At 42.2% G+C, this 25,919-nt stretch overlaps 1 protein-coding gene across 3 annotated transcripts in view; it reads left to right on the top strand.

The window, feature by feature from the left end:
• Positions 1-24,744, top strand: part of TRPC7 (transient receptor potential cation channel subfamily C member 7) — a 349,786-nt gene extending 325,042 nt beyond the window's left edge. For 2 of the 3 annotated variants that reach the window (XM_039486616.1, XM_039486617.1), the window contains exons 8-13: positions 5,632-5,827; positions 13,018-13,239; positions 15,843-15,923; positions 18,109-18,162; positions 21,256-21,331; positions 22,425-24,744. In XM_039486616.1, coding sequence (XP_039342550.1) covers positions 5,632-5,827; positions 13,018-13,239; positions 15,843-15,923; positions 18,109-18,162; positions 21,256-21,331; positions 22,425-22,567 — 772 coding nt within the window. In that variant the 3' untranslated portion in view covers positions 22,568-24,744. The remainder of the gene's footprint in view (positions 1-5,631; positions 5,828-13,017; positions 13,240-15,842; positions 15,924-18,108; positions 18,163-21,255; positions 21,332-22,424) is intronic. The other variant, XM_039486618.1, reaches the window with a different exon arrangement.
• The last annotated feature ends 1,175 nt before the right edge of the window (positions 24,745-25,919 follow it).

Consider the following 25,919-nt stretch of genomic DNA (forward strand, 5'->3'; position numbering starts at 1 on the left):
TTGTGCAAATATTTCTTCAAATGCATTTACTGGTAGGAATGTTTGTGAAAATAGAGGCTTTTAAGTGACTATAATAGAAAATTTACAGAAAGCAGATTTTGAACTTGAAAATGCAATTGCCTGCACTGGAAACTGATTCTAAGGGATATGTTCACCCAGTCACGAAATAGAAAAAGAACCACATGGTCTGCAGCTCAAATCAAAACTAACCTATTTCTCTGTCTTTTTGTTCTCTGTTTGCATGGGGCCCAGCACAACGGGATCCTAGTCCGTGACTATGGCTCCTAGGCACTGCTATAATAGTAATAGTAATTCAATGGGAGTTGGATTGTGGTCCCTACATAGGCTGAATATTGGATATCCACAATGAATTGCTTAACAGATCAAGAACTATTCAGTGATATTACTCAATGAATGATGCACACACTTGAGAAAATTATAAGCTTCTCATGGGCAATTTGTAAGCATCAAAAAGAAATTAAATTTGTCAAAAAAAGGACTATGAATTATTTGCTTAGCTCTACTAATTATTGTGGTTAGTGAATATCCAGAGTGACTTCAGTACTTGCTGCCTTGTGTGGTACTGCACCTTTCAAATCACATGTTCAGTTTTGTGGTCTTGTACTCTAAAGTACAGTGCACTCTAAACCACTGAATACATCAGTGGTTTATGAATCAGAGGTAGCATACAAAGGGTGCTATTGTCTCTGAAATGTGCATATTCCTTTTGCAGAAGGAACAAAATCTATGCTACTCCTGCTTAATTTTCGACTGCTAAATACAGAGTCTGTTTAGCTAACTGTATAACTGCAAAATATATTTTTAAACGCTTAATTTTTTCCCTTTTCAGACTTTTCATTGCAGTTTCTACAGATCATAGTTATGTTTATCTGTTCATTTTTTATGTTGTATACAGAACACAGTTGTTGAAACAGTCCATAATTGAGATCATGCTATATAAACAAAATTGAAATGGAAGCAGGACTGATTGCATTCATACTGCGTTCTGCATCACAAATCAGGTTGAAGCCTAGGGTTTTGTCTTCCCTGCACCTTCTAAAGAGAAATTCAATTCATTCAGTTCATTATTTCATCATTACTTGGAGACTTTTCTTTTCATTTTCCTTCATTAAAATGCTACATTTTATAGACTATTGACTGTATTTCATGTTGGAGGAGCTAAGCACTTCCTACTCACGGAGAAGAGCTCAGTCTGAAAGGATGCCTTGAGCTTTCTTAACCAGGAGAGGAATACTGCAAGAGAGATTTATATGAAATCATGGTCTGGCGGGGAACCCCTCTGATGGAAAGAACAATAATGCTTAATCAAAGTCAGCATGCAGCTAATCTCACATATTCTATGGATTCTAGTCTCTCCTTGATGCAAAAGCATAAAATTCCAGTTAGCTTTCATGGGAATAATGTGTGCACGGAGGGGAAAATAACCCCTGTGCATTGAAGTATATATTGAAACACATTAAAACAGGGGAAATAATATAGTGAAGTATCGTCGTTACAGCAAAAGACAGGAAACCAGCTCTCTCTAGGTTTCAGATTCTGCTTCAGGCCATGACTCACCATGTAAATTTGAGTAAATCACTAGATTTTTCAGTTCTTTGGTTTGCCCATCTGTAAGGAGGACAAAAGACCTTCTCCCTCACAGGGGTGGGGATCTTGGACTTTGTTAGTTACTGTCAGTGAAGCATGTTCAGAGCACTGATCAAAGGCAGTATAGAAAGTCAGAGTATTATTATGTTTTACTTTAGATATTGATTAGAACTCTTCTTTAAATAGTCTCTCCGTTGCTTCTTTTAACACTTTCAGCTACTGAAAGGAAAGAACTTGTGTTTCAACCCATGTATCAAAGACAAAAAACAGAGTTGGTTCTTAATTACAGTATAATTAAAACTTTAAAATACCATCTTATTTTAAGCACCTACATCACAGTAGCTGAGTGCATCAGATTCCTCATGTATTTATCCTGTGAGGTAGGGGAGCATCTATTTTATAGATGAGGAACTGAGGCACAAAATGACCGAGGGCCAGATTTTCAAAGTGTAGGTGCCTGAAGATGCAGGCAGACACCTAGTGGGATTTTCAAAAGTGGCTAAACAGATTAGGCTTCTAACTCCCATCGATTTCAATAGGTTCGGATTTAAAACAGTAAAATCAGTGGAAGTTAGGAGCCCAACTGCTTAGGCACTTTTGAAAATCCCAGTGGGCATCAATCTGAGTCTTTAGGCACCTAAATACCTTTTGAAAATCTGCCCCCAAGTGCATTTCCCAGGGTCACACAAGAAGTCTGTGGCAGAGCAGAGAAATAAACGAGAGTCTCCCAATTGTCAGGCTAGCACCATAACCACTGGATCCTTATTACTCTCATTTTCATTAAGCAGTTTCTTGCAGCCTAGTACTCTTTGGGGACAGTTGTGCCGCTAGGTTACAGAAGTCAGGGGTGCTTCTTCCAGGCTTTGTAAATAGAATGACTCCAGTCAGTATTACTCATGAGTTCGAAAATGTTTTTATCATGACAAGTGAGCTAGACATTAACCCAGAAGCACAGAGAGCCTTGGTGCAGTGTGACGGGAATGGTGTTTCCAGAGCTGTGCCACACTCAGTGCTTTTGCTTTGAAGGAGGTTGTAAGAACTCTCTTAAGTTTAGTGCCACCTATACTTGCGCACGTGCGCGCACACACACAGACACATACACCATCCGCCAGCTTCCACTCCGTTATTACTAGCTCAGCCAAGGGGATCAACTGCACTAATGATTTGCCCTATGTTGGATCTGCTTCTTTCAGCCCTGAATCTCTCCCAAGATGTAGGCCCCGTAACAAGAGGGCTTTAGAACATACAGCGTGAAGGAAAGAATGAAAGAATCCATGACAAATGAAAACATAAACCTGGACCAAAACCCTGGATCTAAACACACCTGAACTTCAGTGATATTCAGAATCTGGGGCCCCACTTCCCTTTTCCAGTGACTTGCTGTCAATATTTTAACTACGGGCACTGATAAAAATAACATTCAACTTATGCTATGCTGAGGCCGAGGAACTATACAATTAGGCAGCATCCTGGAAGGGAGTGAACATGACAGACAGAGGCGTTATTGCAGTCTTTTCTTAAATGTAATGATGGATTAATAAGGACCTCTTGGGAACCTCTCACATCCCTCTCCAGCATGTCACTGCTCCTTTCTCTACAACAGGGAAAACTTCCACCCCCGCCCGCATCTGAGCATTCCTGAACACAGGGGAAAGTTGGATCTGGATTGAAATCCAGTCTGAGGGACTCAGGCCTATCTCCACACTGAAACAGTGGATCCACATTTGGGATGCACCAGGCTTATTGTTTTCTCACATCAGAGACAAGACCTTGGATATTGATGTTTTGCTGCGGATGGTTATGGAAGATAATTAGGAAATGCACAAATGTTGTTAGGTCAATCTTTCACCATCTCAGGAAAGGAACGCTCTGTTTCTATAACTAATTTGCTAGAATTCTTCATGAATCTTTTGTACTGCCACATCCACATACAGCCAGTAATTAAGTTTTCGGAGAGAACATGGCAATGTTCCAGCACAGAGGTTAATGCTAAAGTTGTGGAAAAGGAGCAGAGTTGACACATTGTATTAAAAATTGCCTGCAGGGTAGAAAACAAGTGGAACCTTTCCAAATTAAAAAAGAAGTTTAATTGCAGGTTGCTGCAAGGATCAAAGTTGGTGGTTACAGTCTTTTATTAGTTGGATAAGTGACAGATGACAGGCTTCTAAGCCAGAGTATTAGGCTCTATAAATGCAATTTAACTGGAAAGTGCAATATTTAATGGAATAAGCATTGGCCGGATTCTATTATTTAAGTACTCTGTCATATGGATGGCAGTTACCATGGTAGATCAATGCAAAGAACAAAAATAGGAGTATTAAAACAAGAGGAAATGTCTGTCATATGGAAAAGTGCCATAGCTTGGTAACTTGGAAAGATGTTCCAACTACTGTACTCAGAAATCATAAACTCTGTCCAACATGTGCCTGAAGTGAGAAAACCTCTGATAATTTCTAGGTTTCATTTAGTATAAATGAAAGGGGTGGATAATATATTGACAGGCAACATGAATTTTTGGCAGAAGAATAGGAAGGCATGTGCTTATTGAGGTTCTAATCCCATGTAACATCTCTTTGAAACTCATAAGTCCAACTCCTCTGTTTGTGCAGCACCATTGAAGCCAGTGGAGTTATTCCCACAAAGAACATCACCCGTAAAGTTAATAAATTCACTACTGCTGTACTCAAGTGGAAGGAGATCGTATAATGGGCTGTGATACCGATAATACTTAGTTGTTGCAGCTGTACATAATGCAACTGACCAGTGGTCTTTGCTATACTTTAAATGATAGTAATTAATTCGTTTTCCTGCTATGCCAGGTGTAATTGACACTGAAGGTCATGTAAAAGCTTATTATTTTCTGAGGGGGATTTGTGTGAGTCTATAATCTGCTTTATAAAGTGATTTCTCAGGGTTAAGCTGCCGTAGAAATATAAAACATTTCGTCAGTCTCAATTGTAAAGGCCATAATGTTTTATAAAGGAGTGTATTCACTGAAAGTCAATGGATAGTTTGAATTGTTATCAGATGGGTACTGGTCAGTCCTGGTCATTTTGCCTTTGAATAAAGAGCCGAGCAGATTTCTTCAAAGGCAAAGTGTGGTTCCTGTACCAGGATCTCTCACTGTCCTCCCCTTTCCCCTTTGAGCCATTCATATTCCCTTCCATATTTTACTGCTTCACCCTGCTGAGTCACCTGACCTACCATCTTGACCCCACCTCTCCATGATCTTCCCCTTCCTTCCTAAAGGTATTCTTTAACCTTTCCCTTTCCTCTGGCTCCATCTCCTCCACTTTCAAACACGCCCTGGAAACCACTGGCTGGAAAAACTCTCTTGACCCTTTGCCTCCAAATTCCCTTCCACCCACAATACCTCCCAACAGATTCTCTCTTTGAACTCTAGAAGTCCAGCCAGTAGGGGGATGGAACCAAGGCTCTGCCCATTCTCTGCCATGGTCCAGCCACTCCCTGTTCCCTAACCGTTTCCTTCCCACCTGCTTCAGCGAGGACATACATGGATGAGTTGAGCATCCCTACTTAGGCCGGCAGCTAGGTCTGAAGTTCCAGTCAGTCCTTGTAGGGACTCTTACTACCCCTCCAGGGTAGGGTGACCAGACAGCAAATGTGAAAAACCGGGACAGAGGGGGGTGGTGGGGGGAATAGGGCCCTATATAAGAAAAAGACCCCAAAATCAGGACTGTCCCTATAAAATCAAGACATCTGGTCACCCTACTCCAGGGGTACAGAGTTCAAGTTACAATCTAGCTCACAGTTAATGAAGTTGGGAAAAAGCAGATGGGGCAGATACAGAGGTGGTGGTGTTTTATGATTTGTTTGGGGTGTCACATATTGTTATCAGTTCAGGAAATATGACTTGGCAGTCCACAGGGTGATTCATCATGGCCTGCACTGATTGCACAGAGACATCATATTTACTCTGGCCAAGTGCCGTTTTTATTATTAACATCTCGTCTTGCCAATCTGGAGATGATCGTGTGAAATAATTGTTTGTTTTGTTTTTAGGGTAGAAGAAAGTTTTAAAACCTTATTCTGGTCAATATTTGGCTTGTCTGAAGTGATATCAGTGGTGCTGAAGTATGATCATAAGTTCATTGAGAATATTGGATATGTACTCTATGGAGTTTATAATGTTACCATGGTGGTGGTGCTGCTCAATATGTTAATAGCCATGATCAACAACTCCTATCAGGAAATTGAGGTAAGATAAACAATTTCATTACAGAATATATGTATACTTTTAATTTACTGTTAAATGTTATAAAAACAAGAAAATTACAGGATGTACTTATATAAGATGTCATAGTGTGACAGAAGCCATTTATCTTAAAATTCTATGGTGACTGAAAAGTCTCTATCCCAGAATTACACCTAAGCAAATATTTCACAGTGAATCATTTAGACAACAAATTTATCTTCCTTTGTTTGTAGAATATCTCTGAGCAGATCACAATTTCCTTAGATTTATTCATTATATGAAAGTAGTTCTTGATTTTTTTCAAACCCATGAACAGTTCTTTGTGAGCATTCACTATCTAGGTTAGATTCACAAAAATAGGTTAGATTAAATGGATTCCTCAAACTCAGGCATGGCAGCTTTGAAATTCAGTCTCCATGAATATTTGTGCAAGTAAAACTCTGTTTCAAGAATGTTTGTAGGAAGCGAACACGAAAGGGCCACGAAGAGCAGAGGCTGACTCATTAGAGAATCTGAATGAATAGTTGCAGAAATGTATATCCAGGATTCAGTGAACTGTGCCCTGTATTGTTCATATTAGCAGGTTGGATTTGCTAAATACTTCAGCGAAAAAACTTTCTGCTAATATAAATAAAGCAGGGGAAGTTATTAATATTGGACGCTGTTGTCAGGGATGATTCACCTCTTTCTTGTCCCGGTTTCTTCAATGTCAAATTCCTGCCGTTGGATTTGTATTAATTAGTTGTTCTGATCTAAACTCAGAACCCAGCTCTGCAAAAGGCCAGAGCTGAAAATGTACCCTTATGTCTGCTGCAATCAGGACGAATGTCAGCAAACACTTACATAGTGCCTACCCAAGAAGCTTTCCCTGCATTCAGAAGGCACAGTCGTATTTCCCAAGAGATCCTTAACATTTAAGATCAAGCTTCTCAGTTAGTTTCTCTTCCTCTGAGATGAGACTTACTTTCAACGGGCCTCAACCTCCTCTTTTACTTGGAGGAAACTCTTCTCACCATTTTTGCAGTGCCATCTTACAGCTTCTTAATTGCAGGAAGACATGCTCTCCAGCATCAGTATTTCTAAGGTTGCTACTATCGAATAAAGAAAACAAAACAAAAACCCGTCATGTAAAGCTATCTGTGCTGCACCGCAAAGTCAGCGCTCTAGGCTAATTTCATGGAAAGGATCTTCCAAAGTGCGTTCACGCTGTTTTCATTTATTCAGTTTAGGCACACAAATACCTCAATGCACACATAGAAGCCCTGGTTTGTGTGCACACGTGTCGGTGCAAATGCGGTTTGCATGCATGCATAGCTGTTTATACACCCCTAAACTAAGCATGTGTAGTTTTGCACCCAACTTTTGAAGATTAGGTTCCATAGAGTCGGGAACAGTCATTACTAGTACAAGCTCAGGTAGATAAGGCAAACAACGCATACAATGCCTAGGACAGAGCTGTTTAGCTAAAAAGAATAACTTTACATCTAAGCAAGGTTCAAGCAGGGGCTCTTTCAGAAGGGAGTGTTTATTAGGGAGCATGAGTAACTTTTTAGTTGACTCCGTATTGAAAAAGGGAAGAAATGAAATCATACATGGCCATTACATTTGCTTGCTTTTTGTTAGAATATAACATTTGCATGGCGTTGTTAATATAAGTACTTATATAGCCGGGGGAAAGAGAGCAGCTGTTTGTAGGCTAGGAATTACTAGGCCATATTAGTTTTGCATTTGGCTGAGAATACGAGTATAATGAAAGTTCAGCTATAGTTACTGGTGGGTGGTCTGGAAGACTGTACCAATTTATGGGCATTGAACATTCTCTGTGTACAAACACCAGAATTAGTTTTAGTGTACCACTTACGGAGTATTTCAGAATATGATTGGAAATAGTGCGGGAGAGTCATAATCAGTATTTGTAATAGCTGGTAAAATGGGAATAATTTAAATTATATCAGTGCTGCCTTGTAGAATTCTGAGATCGTCAAACTGTATTTGGTCGGTGCAATGCGCACCAGAGGTAGATATTTCCCCCTTGTTTTATCATAGGGATGATGTAGAATATTCTTCCTTTTCATTTCTCTAATGGGTAACAGGGTTCTCCATAGCAAGGAATATAGCAGATATTCATCCAATAATTTATCCATCAAATAATGCTTAATGGGCTACAAAGCTCATCAAATGCCACAAAGATAAATTATTCAGGGCTAGATTGTACCTTTAGGCACTGCCCGGAAAAAGGGATGGTGTTTAAACTGGGACACTCCAGGAGGCACTGTGATTCAGAGAACCAATTCCCTCCCTGCTTCCCCCTTGCTTAGGGCAGGGGGTGCTGGTCTATACCAGCAGGAAATGATTACACATCCCTATGCCTGTTCGGATAGGCCATTCATTCCTGCCACTCCCTGCACATCTGACCGGGCAGTGAGGAAGCAGGATGAACAGTGCCATCTACTTGTGCGCAGCTGAGCACAAGGGGCTGGTAGCTTGAATAAAACTGTAAACCTAAGGGGCGGTCCTTGCAGTGCTCGACTCCTCTTCTGGGATGTGTTGTCTAGTCTTCAACGACTATCAGCAACATTCGCCGAATAACATATTTGACAAGTGGGATTTGGCCAGTTCTACTTTTCATATTTGCACATTTAGCTTAGTACAAATGTCAACCAGTTTTCTCAGCTCAAATGCCTACCCCTTCTACCTGTGACAGAAGTTATCCTTGTTCCTGTGACACAAAATACCTAAGATATTGGTTAAATGTCTTTGATAGCTCATAGGTCTGACCTATAACCAGGGCTTCTCACAACACCTCCTCAGGCCCTACCTTGCTGTTCAGGAGGACCTTCATTCCCAGCTGCAGCGATAGGATGTCCCATAATATCAATATAGTTGGTGGAATGCCTGGAACAAGTGATAGTCCAGGGAACTATGTCTTCCAGCAGACACCTAACCTGTTCCTGCCTGAATCCACAATAAAATCTCTTTTTAGCCTTGTCCTTCACAGATCACTGGCAAGAGAGACAGTGGAGGACAAGAAGTTGTTATCCTGTTGGCTGCTGGACAGTCCCTCTAGATGGGATAGTTATCAAAAAGTGATTAAGAATCATAATCTGTGGGGGCACTCAGCCTTCTCATGTCTAATCCAGCATCTTGATCAGCCCCTTATCTCTCAGCTAGACACAAAAGTATAAACATTTTAACCAATTAGTTCTATTGGGATTAGGTTTAAGTTTTGTTTTATGAGGTTCAAGTCCAGTCAATACTCCTGGGGGGATTCTGCAAGACTGTGCACCCACAGAAAACACCCCCGCAGATTTCCTGTGTGGGGGATGACCATGGGCACAGTTGGTTTTTTTGATGGTGGGGGAGGGAATTGCCCCCCTCCAAACAGAGGTGAGGCATGGGGGGCACACGAGGTTATGTGCCACTGCCCCCATCATTTCTGCAAGCGCAGAGCTGCCCAGCTGAAGGAGGCTGTGTCCGCTGACTCTGAACGCTGCCTCTTGGGTCCTAGTGCCAGTCGTGCTCCCCTTCTGTGTGCTGGGAGCCTTCCTGTTTTCTATTCTGTGCAACAGTGAGTGCCCGCGGTGGGGCTGGGTAAGGAGGGGTGGGGGAAATGAGGGAAGGGGGGTGAGGGGATGGGGGGACGAGGCAGTGAGGAAGGAAGGGGTGGAATAGGGCAGGGGAGGAATGTGGGCGTGACGGGAGGGGAATGGAGAAGAAAAGAGGATAGGGGAATCGTGGGGGGAAGCAGGAGCCCAGCATGCAGCATCCCCTCGGCAGGAGCTGGGGCTCCCCTGTTAAGTAGGCCCATCGAACCCTCACCCTGACAAGCCCTACCCCCCCACACACACCCAGACCCCCACTCCACTGATCCCCAACCAGCTGCACCTGGACCCCCACCCCATCAAGCCCCACTCCCCCAGCACTAGGACCCACATGGAGCCCCCCACACCCAGACCCCCCCCAGACACTGAGCCGCAACCACCTTCACCTGCATTCCCTGCATAGTTCCATTGCCCCTTCACCCAGAACACCCCAACAAGCCTCTGTGCATCCAGATCTCCCACTGAGCCTCCTGCACCCAGATTGCCCCACACAGAAACCTCTCACCCCACACCTGGATCCCTACACACTAAGCCCCTTCACACTTCGATCCTGTTGGGGTGAGCCTGCCCACCCCCAGCTGCACCTGGAGCAGTGGGACAGGGCCCTGGGGCATTTCTGAGGCAGGCCCAGCCCTTGCACTGTGTCAGGGTCCGGCCTAGCCTCACTGCCGAGTCCCTATACCGCGGGAGGTGGGGGCTGCAGGGTGATCTCCCACCTCAATGCAGCCAGTGGCCCGTGCTCCCCACTGCCAGGCTGGAGCCACATTTATTTATTGACAAATAAAATTTGCAGAATTTTAAAATATTGTGCTCAGAATTTTAATTTTTCTGGCGCAGAATGCGCTCAGGAGTGAGCAGGGGCTAAATGGGGCAAAGGGAGCACTGCTTCATTTAAGTCAGTGAAGTTGCATCTTCATAAGCGAGGGCAGAATTTAGCCCCAGGCCTCCATTTTGTAATATGCCCATTTCTGAAAGGCTGCCAAACACAGTGGCATCATCAGAGATGTGTCCCGATGAGCGAGTTGCATTATACATTTTACCATAGTACAGATGTGAGTACAGATTACTGGCAAACCTATTTTCTCATTGATGCCGCTGGCTTCTATATATACCACAATAAAAACAGCTGTAAAGCAGCTGCAGATCATCTTTTTTTCACACAGTAAACAATCTTGAAATAAGGGTCAGACCATACAAGTACCGAGGAAAATCATAAATGCCACTCGGATCAATGAAGACTGCACTGACCTTACATTTATCTTCAGAAATGTTCTCGGTGTCTTGGCTCACCTTGACAATCTAATAATGGTGAATCATCTTAACTGAGAAGTGAACTTGCTTCTGTGACATGTGCTGACTGACGGAGAGCCAAGATGTAGTGATGATGAATACGAATAGGACAAACAAGGAAATCAGCTGGTATTTTCTTCTAGTTTTCAATTACCAGAAGAGATAAGTGGCTCAAGCTGCTGTCCAGAATATTTTAGTGAATCAGATGATAACCGTTACCTAGTAGTTAAATATTGCTGTGATTAACTTGACACGCAGTTTATTTTGAATGGAAATTACATACCCACTTCCTCGTGCTATGCATTGAAAATATATCCTTAGATAACTCTATTTATCAGCGAGGCCCCTATATCAGACCATTTTTCTATGTATTTCTTTGCCGTCTGAAGAAACAGGGCCATGTTCAGCGCAACAAATAAAAGGACTGGGGATATTTCACATCTCAGACTCTCTCTGCCTGTAGTGTCCCTGCCCTCCCTGCAGGGATAGGGTGACTCTGCCCTGTGTGCAGCTAGGGGATTGCTTCCAGTCCCTCCTCTGCCTGTGCCGATGGAAGCATTATCCGTGATCTCACTCCTACCTCCGGGGTCTCAGCCTACCACATAGCCTGGCTGGCAGGTGTCAAACCAGAGTAGCGCTGTCACCCTGTGCAACAGGTTGCTACACGACTCACTCAAATTTGCCCCAGCTGCCCCTCCATCATTTGGGGGGGTCTGGAGAAAACCACCCTTCCCTCCCCCCCTTGGGCAGCCCTGATTTGGGCTCCTTTATACTACAATATCATCACGTTTGTCAAAGCCACTCTTAAAATCTGCAAAGAGCAGCCCCTCTGGGCTTGCCCAAGGCAAGGTCCTTTTCAGGTCACTTGCTGCAGAATTTGGGGGTGCCATTTGAACCACAAGTACAGTGAGGTGCTAGAGGTCGAAAGCAAATCTAGCCACCTGATGCAACTGGTCCAAGAGGTGCAGCCACCGCTAACTTGCCCATGGCCTAGTCCCTGTGTCCGTGTGTGGCAATGATACCATTGAGGGAAGAAGTAACGGCCTTTAAAAGCTGTTGCACTTTGTTGGTCACCTGTGCTCCCTATCACAGTCCCATTTCGCGCTGATCTTCACCTGCTTTTTTCCCCACGAGGTTTTGTTCTCTCTCTCTCTCTCTCTCTTTCTCCCTATGTTTTTTTGCAGTCCCTTCTTAGGGGGCGTGTGAACTTATTAACTCTGGAGTTCAAGTTCAAACCCAGGATGTTTGACAGGTGGAGAAAGAAGGAAGGACAGGTGGTCCCATTCCTAATTGGCACCTCTAGTCACTTGTCCATTATCCAAGCTGGAAGGAATGTGACATTCCATTCAGCCGGCTGCAAGACTGACATTCTCTCTGCTGGTTTCTGATCAGCTGCTCTGTTTAAATCTTGCTCACTGCAAGGTTGCTCGAGAGAGGTCTAGGAACTCGTGATGTTTGGAAACCGCACCTGGCTTAGCAGACAAAGCATAGGAAGCATGTTGGAAAGGATCATTATTTAATCTTTATCCCTCCTGCGCCTCCACCAGACAGATAGGGACAGGCCTGTCTGGGTTACTGGACTCACCTGTCTCCTTCCTCCACACGAGGAACACCAACTTCTGAAAGGAGCTGGAAGAGGACTGATTATTGATGTCCCCACCCCAGCTACTCCTTCCTCACAGCAACAGCTGGAGAGACAGAGGATATATCAGTGCCTTCCAGCCTCCCCCACTGCACTAACAGGTATCTTCCTGGGGCACTGGACCTAACCTGCCTTCTCCCACGTATGTTGCTCAGCAGCAGCCCAGAGGAGATTTTGCAGCTTCTTGACATCATCATTCACTCAGCTCTGAAATTGGACTCAGGACTTTTTTTTTCTGTATCGCCACTGCTTGCTGGACTCCTTTTCCTACCACTACAGTCCTTACCTGTCCCACCTGACTCCCCACATTGAAATGCAAGGTAGTACACCCCAAAAATATGTAATTAAAGAGGGCGGTCCTACGTTCAGAACATGGTTTTGCATATTGTCTGTGTGCCAACTGAAAGCAGTTGGAAAAAGTGGTACATGCAAGTAAATACCCAGATTTCAATATAAAGAGGTTAAATGGATTTGGGAGCTATAAATCTGCAAGACTTTTGTATCAGAAACACTCCTGTTGAGTGGCCTTCAGTGACAAGGTTCATACCCTTTCCAGCTAAGTCACCTTTGTGCATCTGTCTGAGCGCCAATGCAATAATACTTCTCAATTCCTTTCAAAACACTAATTCTGCAATTCATTTTTCCCTTTCCCACCGCAGGAGGATGCAGATGTGGAGTGGAAATTTGCTCGTGCCAAGCTCTGGTTATCATACTTTGATGAAGGAAGGACTCTGCCTGCTCCTTTTAATCTAGTGCCAAGCCCTAAATCATTTTATTATCTCATAATGAGAATAAAAATGTGCCTCATAAAACTCTGCAAATCTAAGGCCAAAAACTGTGAAAATGATCTCGAGATGGGTATGCTGAATTCCAAGCTACGGGTATGTCATGTGCTTCTTTTCTTTTAACATCCTGAATGTAAATAAACCATCATGTCCTTCGTGGGCATCAAAGGAAGGAATTTTACTTAGTTCACAGATGAGCAAGAAGAGCTGCTTAGCATTGTTGGTATTACAGTATTACCTGGTGTACAGTATTACTCTAACTCATTTATTATTTGTATTACAGTAGCACTGGAGACCCTAACCAAGGCAGTGGCCTCTTTGAGTTAGACACTGTGTAGACATCTAGTGAAAGACAGTCCCACCCCAAAGAACTTATGGTCTAAATAGACTGAACATAAGAACATAAGAACGGCCATACCGGGTCAGACCAAAGGTCCATCTAGCCCAGTATCTGTCTACCGACAGTGGCCAATGCCAAGTGCCCCAGAGGGAGTGAACCTAACAGGCAATGATCAAAGGGAAGGGGAATGGATGAAGTGACTTCCCCTAGGAAGTCACAAAGCAGGCTAATGGCAGAACTGGGGGCAGAAGAATGCAGGTCTCCTGACTCCTACTCCAGGTTCCTAGCCACAGGACCATGCTGCCTCTTGAAACTGTTCTTTATATATTGCCTAAATTCACTTTATTGTCATGTAAAAATCAACATTTAATATCACATCTGATTTTATCATTGGAAGCAGGGTCCCAACCAGGGAATATTAACTTTTCCCAGCAACTTGAAGCTGCAGTTAACAACCTCCCCACTTTCAGCTGCCTAATGACAATCATACACAGTAATAGATAGGCCCTGCCTCATCCGCCACCTGTTCATTCTCTTGAAAGAGATGTGTGCTTTGAGACAGCACAACTCCACTGACTTTGGAATGGGCACATTTGTGAGAGGCAAGTTAGTTCTCCCTTAGTACCAATGAGCTTCTGCATGACAAAATATGAGACACAGAGAAACGTTCCTAAAAAGCTGAATTGCTCCTGAAGAAATGTCAGTGTAATCGGGGAGAGCTTAATCCTGTGGAAATATATTATTTGCAGAAATGTCACTGGGACAAAACTGTTCTTAGCAAGCAGATTTTAAAAAAATCCAAAAAAAACCCAGGCAAATCTATTCTCTTCCTTTGCAGCACTTCTGTTGGTTCAGAGTTTTTGAATAAAACTCCTAAAGCATTTCAACCAAGATTCAGCTGCAGCTGATTTGCCGTGACCATCAAACTCAGCAAAAATGAAAACATGTAATGAGATGGCATCGTTTAAACTGCACTGACCCTCATTTAACTTCCTCGGCTCAAGCTGGGTTTAAAACAAAAAACAACTTTGGGAAACGAGACCTAAAAAAAACGTGTTGGATTTTTGTCGTTGGCTACAGTTGCTGCGCGTGACAGAGGCTGCAGTGTTGCTCTGAGGCAGCATCACCACGAGCTTCAGAGGGCTTGTTAATATTCAGGGGGCATGTTCTAAGATACTTCAGTGCATGCTTTTAAATTTTCCTCTCAGTGTCACTGCACATTTTTAGGCCCTGTGAACTGAAAACTGTCAGCTGCTTCTGCCATTCACAGGACATAAGCTGAGGAGAAGGGAGGCTCTGTAGGGCACAGCCATAGAGCAGAAGAGAGGCAGTGAATCTGCCCTGATGGGACCAGAGAAATTCATTGCGTTGGCAAAATAGCAGAGGCAAATAAGAGGGAAGAAGCATAGAAATGAGCTGGGAGGGAAGGAGCCGAAGATTGAGATCAAAGGAATATGCAGAAAGGAGGAGAACAGGAAGAGCTATCCAAGATGAGGCTGACAATGGGTCAGAGAAAAGCCCAGCCAAGAAAGGGGCCATAGTGGAGATAAGAGGAAGAGCTGAAGCAAGCCTAGTATAGACCAGGGCATGGAAGAATGTAGGAGAGGAATGCAGAGGAGGGCTTTGCAGAGCTTGCCATTGTAATCTGCAATGTGTCCCTGTGGCTGATTGGAGTTAATTGATACTATCCATTGAGTCGGACGAGGAATTTTCTCTTCTCTTTATTCAAAAAGCTATTTTCAAAAGTCAGCCGCAATCACCAAGAAAATTAGAAGTGATTAAGAAAGCTCTGCCTCTCGCCTCTTAACACCGGCCTGTCTCAAGGTGGTGTGAGAGGGATACAGTTAAAACACCTTTTGTTTAGACAATCTGAGATTGAATTTCTCATCCAATAATTCTTCCATTCATTTTGGCAATGAAATGAGCGGGTTGTCTCCCTCTGCACCCTCCTATAAACTAGCAGAGGCAATATAGCCTAGACGATAGAGCCCTGGACTAGGTATCAGGAGACCTGCGTTCAATTTCTGTCTCTCCCCCAGGCTGCTGAACAGCCTTGGGCAAGTCACTTCACCTTTCGGTCCCTCTGTTTTCCTGTCTGTAAAATGGGGATGACCTACTTGTCTCCTCTGTGAAGCACTTTGAGATCTTCTGATGAAAAGTGCTATGAACAAGCTAGATATACATTATATTATTAATTGGGGAATGGAAGTGCTGGTTTTCTTCTGCAGGATCTCCAACCTGCTCACAGAATGCAACATTTTCTAATGTTTGCATAAGTCAGTTTAGTCTGAGGCGGAGAGGTTGTTTGGGGAAAGAAGCTGTTACAGATTTAATGTCTCATTATGTTTTATAATTTCAGAAAGTTCGTTTTCAGTCAAGCGCTCGAAATTCAGAAAATTTTACTGTGAAGAACGCTTATAACAAGCCCACGAGATATCAGGTAATGACAGTCAAAAAACAAGAGCAAGGGAAAAGATCTGTAAGCAAACAAGGCTTATTTGCAAGGATCAGATTTGTCAATATACAGTAAACTTCTCGATCCTGTGATGAGTCAAGCAATGAACTATGCCAAATCAAAGGACACAGTGGTTTATGGGACTGAGCCCAAACCTTTTAGTTTCACAGTTGCTTAAGGCAGCATGGCAGCTACAGAAATACATTTGACATTAACGTGATTGTCATGGTAATTAATTGCCAGTCACTGGTATTGAACTTAATACAAGAAAAGTTCACCCGACCTTCATCCTAGACTCATTGACAGTGTTTCATTTTGTCATGACACAGTGTTGTCTCTCTAGACTTTACTTTAACTCCCTCATGTGCTTTCTTTGGAAATATTTTGTCCTGTTTAGCTGGATCTGCAATGTGATATGTTACAAAATTAATTATGAGAGCCGTGATGACAGCTTACTCTTCCCACACTGTGAAATTACCATTGTTGTAAAGTCCTGAGTAGAAATGGGTGAAATGTTTTTTACAAATTGTTTATTTGCCAAAAATGCAGTTTTGGGTCGACCAAAACTGTTAGTGAATTTAGGGTGAATATAGCCACTAGAAATTTGGAAAAAAGCTTTCAGAAAAGTTGAAATGTTTCAACTTGACATTTATTAAATGAAACACATTGACTTTTCATTTCAAAATTGCAATTAGTTTTGAAATTTACCTAGATTTCACAAAAAAATAAAAAAGGGGTTTTAAAAACCACTTGAAATGAAACTAAACCTTTCCTTTTGGGTCAAATGAAATGTTTTATTCACCCTGAAACAATTTCTTTGTCAGTTTTTGTTTTGGTGAGAAAACTGAAAAATTGTCATTTTGGATTGACTCTCAACAATTTTATTTCTTTTTTTAGATTTTTTCGGTTTAGACACCAAACCAAAAAATCAATTATTCACCAAGTTCCTGTCCTGAGAATTTATGCTTCTGGTAGACCTATTTTATGTGGAAATAGTGGGTTATGTATGTAGTAGCAAAATCTCCAACTAAGCAGGTACATGGTTAACATCTACCCACATCAAGTATTTGTAAATTGTTAACAGGGTTAAGGAAAGGAATTGGTTAGTGGGATAAAAAGGTATAAATATGTGTAGTAAATACTAGATATTGGGTAACATTTTCAAAAGCTTTTAAAGGTATTCAGGGCCTAAAGATGTAGATAGATGCCTAATATGATGTTCAAAAGCAACTAGGTGCCTAACTCCCCTGGAGTTGAACATCCCATTAGGTATCTAGCTACTTCTTTAGGCACCTAAAAACCTTTTAAAATATGGCCCTCTGTGACAGAGCCAGAAATTGACCCCAGATCTCCTGAGTCCCATTCCAGTGTCTTAACCACAAGACCATTTTTCACTCTCCTTTGCCCCAGCAAGATAAAGTCTATAGAAGGTACTTGAAAAACTGAAGGAACAAAGAGTATTTGAAGGTAGGGCCAATAAATACATAAAGAAGATTGATTTCTGCCTAGAAGGCAATAACTTATGAATGAAGGTCTGCTCCTGGAACCCTTTCTTAGATGAGTATTACACCATTGAAATCAATCAAACTATTTGGGTGAGCAAGGTCTGGAGGGCTGAAAATTATGATGACTTTCTTGACCAGTAACTATGTGGTTGAGAAGCCATTTTACTTACAGTAGCAAAGAACCCAGAAGGGGTAGTAGATGGCAATAGAGATGCAAAGCCACAATACAATATTAGGGCAAAAATACATGGTAGCATTGCTGAAGATATTGCAAGGGATGTCTCCAAAGGCTGCAAAGTGATATCCACCCCTCAGATTCTTGATAAAGAATTGTCACATTTGCATTACTTCTGTTCAGTATCCTTACAACGGTATATTCTCTGGTATAGTTGGCACCATGAAGATCTTGACCTTTGCCACCTGTAGCTACATGGCATCTAGAGTACTACTCATTGTAAATATAGACTGTACTGAAAATACTGTGGCTGGCCCAGGTAAATACTCTGTGATGGTAAATGTCAAGAAGATAATGGCATTCGTTATATGTTGATTCCTTGTTTTCCTGCAAGTTCCCTATTTTTGTCTCCTATTTTGAAAATTGTTTCTATTGGGATCTAGTATTTCCCCACTTTCCCCAGAATGTTCCTCAATTTATGTTTTCTCAGGTGGCAGCACGTCTTCCATCTGGATTGAACTACCTTGGCCATCTCCAGCATACAGTATGTGCACTGTGTCTCATATATATTCCCTTAACTGACCCACCTGGTTAGAGAGAGATCTCGTCTATAGAAAGACACAGTCCTAAACATTCCACATTCCATCACTAGATAACACGTATACAAGTAACTGGATCCTTTTTTGTCATTCACCTGCCTTTATATTGCTACAGTTCACGTCCAGTTACTTAATGATCAGGAGGAAGGGGTGGGATGGTTTTGGTTTTGGTTTGGTTTAGGGGGTTTTGTGCCTCAAAACCTTTGGGGAGATTGCCAGTGACGTTTAAAGCAACAGGATTTCTTCTTGTTCAGTGGGCAGATGGGCCTGAACCTAAGTTTTATGGGTAGGATGCTCCTGTGATTAGCACGCTAGCTAGGGTCTTGGGAGACTTGGGTAAAGTTCCCTGCTCTGTTACAGACTACTCCTGTGAGGTTAAGCAAATTGCTTACTCCCTTTGTCTCAGTTACCCATTCATAAAATGGGGATGATAGAACTTCTCTGCCTGTCAGGGATGATGTGAGGATCAGCATATTTTAAAAATTGTGAGGTGCTCAGATACTAAGATGGTGGTGGGGGGGGGGACATTTGAGTGCCTTAGGTAGATAGATGTTAAGTTGCTGTTGTTCCCCACCATTTTTTATTCAAAAATGACAAAACTGCTCCACAAAATGATGTCGTTCAGTCCCAATGGGAGTAGCCATTCGCACCATTACACAGAAGCCAGGTAACATGCCTCAGTCATTCATAGTATTGTAAGTAGAGAGAAGACCCTGAGAGCTTTCTTAGCCCTATCCTAGATTTTCTGTGGGAGCAGGAGCAAGATCCGGAAGGCAAGTCTAGTTCCTGCCTTTAAGTGTATAGAGGCTCCCCAAGCACCCAAATGAGCGTGGTTCTACTGCACCAAAGGAGAGGGCTGTGTATGCATGCATGCTGAGAAGATGCAGACAGAAAATTCAGCTTGGGAGAGGCTCCTTGCATGGCAGCAGGGCAGGTGCAAGAGGGGATGGGACAGTCCAAGGGAGTTAGGGATACTTGGGCTAGGGTATCTGCCATTGTCTGGATTCTTATTTCTTGTCCCTATGAAGAAGGGCAACAGAAGGCGGACTATATCCTGATGTGCCAGAGTCCTCTTCCCTGGTCCCTGTGCATCTGCCCGGTGACCAGCTCAGTGACTGAAGTCAGGCTGTGCTCCTCAGTGACTAATGGTCAACATCATTGTCCAGGCACAGTAACCCCCCTTAAAGTCTTTTCAGCTGTGTGGCTGTTTATAAGATTATAAATCTAAGGGTCAAACAAAGTGAACTCAGTAAATAAGAGATGTCATTGCCTCCTGTGATGAATCAATGAAGCGACTCCCAGGAGCAGGGACTGTGGTCATTTAAGATGAAGGTAGACGCGGATGGTCTTTTCCCTTTCTAGTGTCTGCATGCTCGAAAAAGGGATGTCAGTGCAGCTCTTCTTGAAGGCAGATGGAGAGTATCCCTCAGTTAGACAGGAAAAGATCCAAAAATCCTGGTTGGAGTTACATCATCATCAGAGCCAAATCCCAAAGGGAGTAGCTTCCTTGCAGATTGAGCACCACCTGCATTGATCGTTGGGTTGAAATTCCCCCCAAGAAACAAAACATTTTGGGCTCAGTCATGCCATTTGGATGCTGCCTTGTGCTGGGGAACATCAGCCTCCTGGTGGAGCAGAAGGGGGAATCCTGCAAGGGGGCCTGATAAGCTTCCACTATCCACTTTGCATGAGGAAATTCCTCCCAAGCAAGAATGCATACACTTCCATATTTGTTTTACACGCTCAAATGTAGATTAATCATGCATCTGGGCACCCAAATGAGCTATTTAGGTGTCTAAACATAGATTTAGATGCCTAACTTTGGAGTCTTAAAAGGTAGTCCCCTGGGGTCCATCAACGCTGCAATAAAAGACCTGTGGCATGGCCATGGCTGGCCCAGTAAACTGGCTTGGGCTGCTGAGCTAAAAATTGCACTGTATGCAATTGGGCTTAGGCTGGAGCCTGAGCTCTGAGACCCTCCCCTCTTGTGGGGTCTCATGTCCTGAGTTCCAGCCCAACCCTGAATGACTACGCTGCAATTTTTAGCCCTGCAAGCCCACGTCAATTGACCTGGACTCTAACACTTGGTGCCATGGGGTTTTTGTTGCAGTGTGGACATACCCTGGGAGGTCAGTCCCTTTACTCCTTTTGTCATGTTTGCTGCCCATCTTCAGATCTCCAGTCTATCAACTCCCGCCCCCACCCCCCCATACTGAAGAAGATTCCACAGGACTCCAGTTGTAGCCTAGTGTAAAGCATAAACTGCCTTAGGACTTCTTTTATACCTCTATGTATAAACAAAGCTTCAGCACTTTTGCAACAGCATCACATTGCAAGTTCATATCTGATTTGTTGTCTGCTCTCATTCCTATATGTGTCCGTACTTCTTTCTATCCAATAATCTTCCAGTTCATACAGCTACATGGAATTCTTTTTTGCTGTGTATATTAAATACGTGCCATTTTTCTAAGGTAATTCTTAATCATTTTAATCCTTTTTTCCATTCTGACTCTTCTCTCTATCCTTCATTGTGTTCCCTGTTTCCTAGTTCTCCTAGCCCCTGATCCAACACCCACAGGAGTCAGTGGGAGTCTTTCCATTGACTTCAGTAAATTTGGGATCAGGCACTTAGTTCAAAGTAATGAGTGAATTTGATAGTGTCATTAATAAGCAACTTATTTTTTCATCCAGATTTTTTCTTATGAATACTTTAAACAGCAACCTACATCCCCCAAACCTAAGCTTGATCCCATTTTTTAGTTTGATATTTAACCATTTGTAGTTACTTTGCATTTATGGGCTATCCTTTATCTGCCTTTCTTGTGGGATGCGTCTTAAATATTTGTTGTTCGACTATTATAACACAAAGTGCGTAAATATAAAGGTAAGATCCTGGCTCCACTGAAGTCAATAGGAAAACTCTGATTGATTCAGTGGAGCCAGGATTTCATCGCTCTGTAGCTCACACTGTTCATAATAAATCTAGAATGGAAGACAACCAATATCATACCATTTAACCATTTTTATTCACTGTTTAGAAAATAATGAAGCGTCTTATTAAGCGATATGTCCTGAAGGCTCAGGTTGATCGAGAGAATGATGAAGTCAATGAAGGCAAGTGCTTTTACAATTAATGCTGTTACAATCACTAAAGCTGAAATCAGGCATCTCCATTCAGTTTCAAACTGATATGTCAAATCATAAATCAGATGGGTGAGACTGTGTGGGACAGCTTCTGGAGAGGCAGCACGCCTGGTGGGCATAGATTACTTCAAACCATCTTCATGGCCTTGCAATTTTGGCCCTTTCTGTGGGCTGAAATGATCTCCACTATAATTTAGGTTGTCTAGGGAGCTTCTCTAAGTTACAGCAGACCTACCCTTGGAGTTGTCCAAAATCACCATAGTGGCATGGTGTATGGACCCACCTTGTCTTTCCTCTCAGCCCTTGGCTAACCCCTACACTGGGGCTTGTGAAGGGACCTGTGTAAGGCAGCTTCCAACTGTCCTACCCAGTGCCTGCACTAGACAAATTCTCCCCCAATTGGTTAAGAGGCTTTCCTAGGCCCCGTGCATCATCGTGATGGCCTACGGGGGTCAGAGCAGAGAAAAGAATCCCGCCCAATATCTCTGCTAAGCTTTCTATACCTTACATCACAAACAAATCTTTCATTTGCCTAGGGCACCTACAGCACCATTGCGCCATGCAGCCAAGGCCACCCTTTTTCCAACAGACCCATACTTCTTAATGGCACATTACACTGTACATTCATATGGGCCTTAGCCCCTTTTAAAAGCGTTGTCCTGAGCTATCCCATCTGCAGCTGGAAGGGATGGAATCCGTGTAGTTCCCCACTCAGTATATATGGAAAAGGGAATGCTGGTGAGGGAATGGTATCTCTGAAGTGTCATTATTCTGAATCCTAAAAAGCCGCTGTGTAGCTTGGGAATCTGTATGTGGTGGAGGAGTGGGCTTGGAAAGAACAAGAACTCTCCACACATTACTACTGTTAGCAGTATTAATGGAGTTCGTTTCATTAAGTCCGTGGGGGGAATTTTGTGTAACTGCTACTCTATGGAGGTTCCCACGCATTTAGTGCCAAGCCTATCCTTTGCATTCCCAAATGAACTCATTCTCCAGAATTAAAACACGTCGATGACTTGTTTAATTCAGTCTCATTTACAAGAACTTTTTTTTTTCATCGTAGGAGAACTTAAAGAGATTAAGCAAGATATTTCCAGTCTCCGCTACGAGCTTCTAGAAGAAAAGTCAGAAGCTACTGGAGAGTTAGCAAGACTAATACAGCAGCTGAGTGACAAGTTTGGGAAGAACTTAAATAAGGACATTTGATGGCGAACAAAGAGAAAGAGAACTAGTTTTTTAAACATTATCTGATATTTCAACCAGCATTTTAAGGGAGCAAAAACAGTGCAAGAGATGGGTACTGAGCCCTCAACTTTTGCCACCTAACAAATATTGGTAAGGGCCTTGTGCATTAGAATATGTTTTTGGGTGAAGTCAACAATCAGTTAATATCTTTATGATACAAAGGCTCAGCTCAGCTTTTGAATGTCAAATGGCAAGCCATAGCATCAGTGAAATTCACAAAGAATGTTGCTGAATGGTTTCACACTATGAATACATTTGGGGGGGAAAACCCACCTCAAGCTGGCTGAGGACATTCCGTCAACAAAAAAGGGGAATTAGTCAAAAAAAGGATTTGCTAGGAGTTATTTGCTCAGCCATAGTATAAAACAAGCCCATTGACATCAGAAATAAATGCACCATATCCAAAATATAATCATGCTTATCTTAGATACCCAAAGCACCTTTTAAAAAAGGCAAACAGCCAAATCCTCAGCTGGCTTGAATCAGCATAGTTCCATTGACATCAATGGAGCCAAACTGATTTATATCAACTGGAGATCTGACCCATTACATCTAGGGCTTAGGTCTGGGTGAACCCTGCAAAAAAAATACTCCACGAATATTCATTAAAACTTTTAAACAGATTCACCTTTACTTAGAGGTGTGCACTCCTTTTGTGCTTGCTTTCCATGGACACCCATGAAATTGAGTTAGAATAGCACTGAGGTTAATGGAAAGCAAATGTGAAAACGCATAGTAAAATATAGTGAATTGCCTTCCTATGAGGATTTAAACTAGAAACATCATTTTAGGAGTTAACTCATTCAGTCAAGGAAGAATAACAATACCATGTCACTTGTGACCAATCACAATGAGGCAACTCAGCTCAGCTTTTGAATGTCAAATGGCAAGCCATAGCATCAGTGAAATTCACAAAGAATGTTGCTGAATGGTTTCACACTATGAATACATTTGGGGGGAAAAACCCACCTCAAGCTTGCTGAGGACATTCCGTCAACAAAAGAGGGGAATTAGTCAAAAAAAGGATTTGCTAGGAGTTATTTGCTCAGCCATGGTAAAGAAAAACAGGGAGAAGTTTGAAAAATTAAACCAATTTACAGGCTGCAGTGGTACAAAGTCCTCTGGTTGTACTCTTACAAGGGAAAAGTTCAGAGCATGATGCAGCTGAAAATTCAGCTGCTTGTTTATTTGGTGTTTTAAGCTGCTCCAAGCACACCTTATTACTTTGGAAACACTAACCTGTACTGTTTGTTTACAAGGTGCACCTAGAATATGACCATTACATTTAGATATCAGCTAAGAAAAATTAGCGGAATCAGAAGGTGACCTGTGATCAGTTCTTAAGTGCCAGATGAGAACACAGATAGCCTAGTAGAGTAATAGTTATATTTGTAAAAAAAAAGAAAAAGAAAAAAAAAAGAAAAAAGTGTACTGTAGGTAGACCTGTTTAGAGAAAAAAAATAATGTATTTTTACCTTTAATAAGATTATCTTGTATACTGTAATATTTTTACCTAAAAATGAGGGAAGGGGGGGGAATAAAATTACCTCACAATATTTGTTGTACCTTGAGTGACATATTTGTCTGATGTTTTAAATACCCCCCACACAGACGTTTCAATGGCTTTTGACAATGTGTGAGCAGGACCAAAGTTACATACACTAACAGCCTACTGCTGAGGAGAGTTGAAAAGCATCATAGTATAATTATAGAACTAGAATTTCTGGAACTCTTCATAGTCTGCACTCTGAATAACTCTGTAAGGGGGATACGTAGTTTGAAATCACTGTGTTGAGATTCGTACATGAATGTGTGAACACCTACTGAGATAGTAAAACATAGATAACTTCAGTCACGTCTATTTGTGCTACTGAATTTCTAGTTGGAAATAAAATGGGTAACATTATTTGGACTAAGTTTGGAGAAGAATTGGCTGAAAAGACAACTGATGCTATCTTCCTTGGACGTGACCTGTCACCTGACATGGTACAGTGTGCCAGTACACATTAGCATTTTCCACTGCTGTTATTCACAATGAGGGGAAATGCCTTTGCTTTACAATCAGCTGCAATGCAATATTGTGATCAAATTCTCACCGTGCGGTGTTCGCCAGGATGGCAACACATAATAGCACTGTATAACAGTTTTTCTTTTAACGTGTAAATACCCATGATTATTTTGAGCTACCTTCCTCTGCCTAAACCTATGAATATTGCTCATGTGAAGTGCTTGATTTTCCCTTTGAAAAGAGAAATGATTTAGCCAGACCATGTTTATCTGGAAAAGGGTTTTCAAAAAGACTTTGAAATGATGGAATATAGTCATCTGTGATACTCCAAAATAATACCGTCATATTGCATGGACCACTTCCAGTTACTGCCCTGTGCATTTCAGACAAAAATTGTGAATTGCAGGGGGTGCTGTCATGAAATCAGGTGCAAAATCACATGCCTGCTCATTTGCATTCAGACAGTAAGACGACTGCCACTCTATCATCTATATTACATCTAAAATTGTGCAATTAGAGTCATAGTTATAGAATTTTAGGCCAGAAGAGACCACCACAGCATCTAGTCTGATTTGTATATCACAGGCCAGCAACACCACCGAGAGCTTGCACACTAAATCCAAGAGCTGAAATTACACCAAGGAATTGCAGCCCTTGGGACACTAAATTCTAATTCTAATTCTGCATAGGTTGATCCAAAACCCAATGACAATAATGGGAGTGTTTCATTTGACTCCTGTGGGCTTTGGATCAGGCTTTAAGAGATGAAAATTGCAGTCAATGAACATTCTGACAAGGCCGATTAGTGCTGTAATATGAATAGCTTCTGCACAGAGGCTTTCATATTTCCATTCAGTTACCACCTGCTTTTCTAATATGTAAATGTAGCGCTGCAGGTCTATCATAACTAGGTAGTTAACTTATTGTTCTGCATGCAGTAATTTCCCACAAATGATCATAATACTACTGTAGATTTCAGGAGGAGAATAAAAGAAGGGTAAGGAAAGTTCTGTAAAAAGAAAAATATCCACAAGTCTTCACCCAGATTTGAAAATAAATTTGAGTTAGTTGTAATTGCTTCCCTTTTGTGTTCACTCTCGATGACTTATCAAGAGATTGAGAGCTACGCAGATGAATGCTCATGGAATGCAATTTTTAAGCTTGCATGCTTGAGATATTTTGTATGGGGGGAGCAGCAAAGAGTCTTGTGGCACCTTATAGACTAACAGACGTTTTGGAGCATGAGCTTTCGTGGGTGAATACCCACTTTGTCGGGTGCATGTCCGGGGGGACATGTATGGGGGG

The sequence above is a fragment of the Mauremys reevesii genome, linkage group 8, assembly GCF_016161935.1.
Source record: "Mauremys reevesii isolate NIE-2019 linkage group 8, ASM1616193v1, whole genome shotgun sequence".
NCBI lineage: Eukaryota > Metazoa > Chordata > Testudines > Geoemydidae > Mauremys > Mauremys reevesii.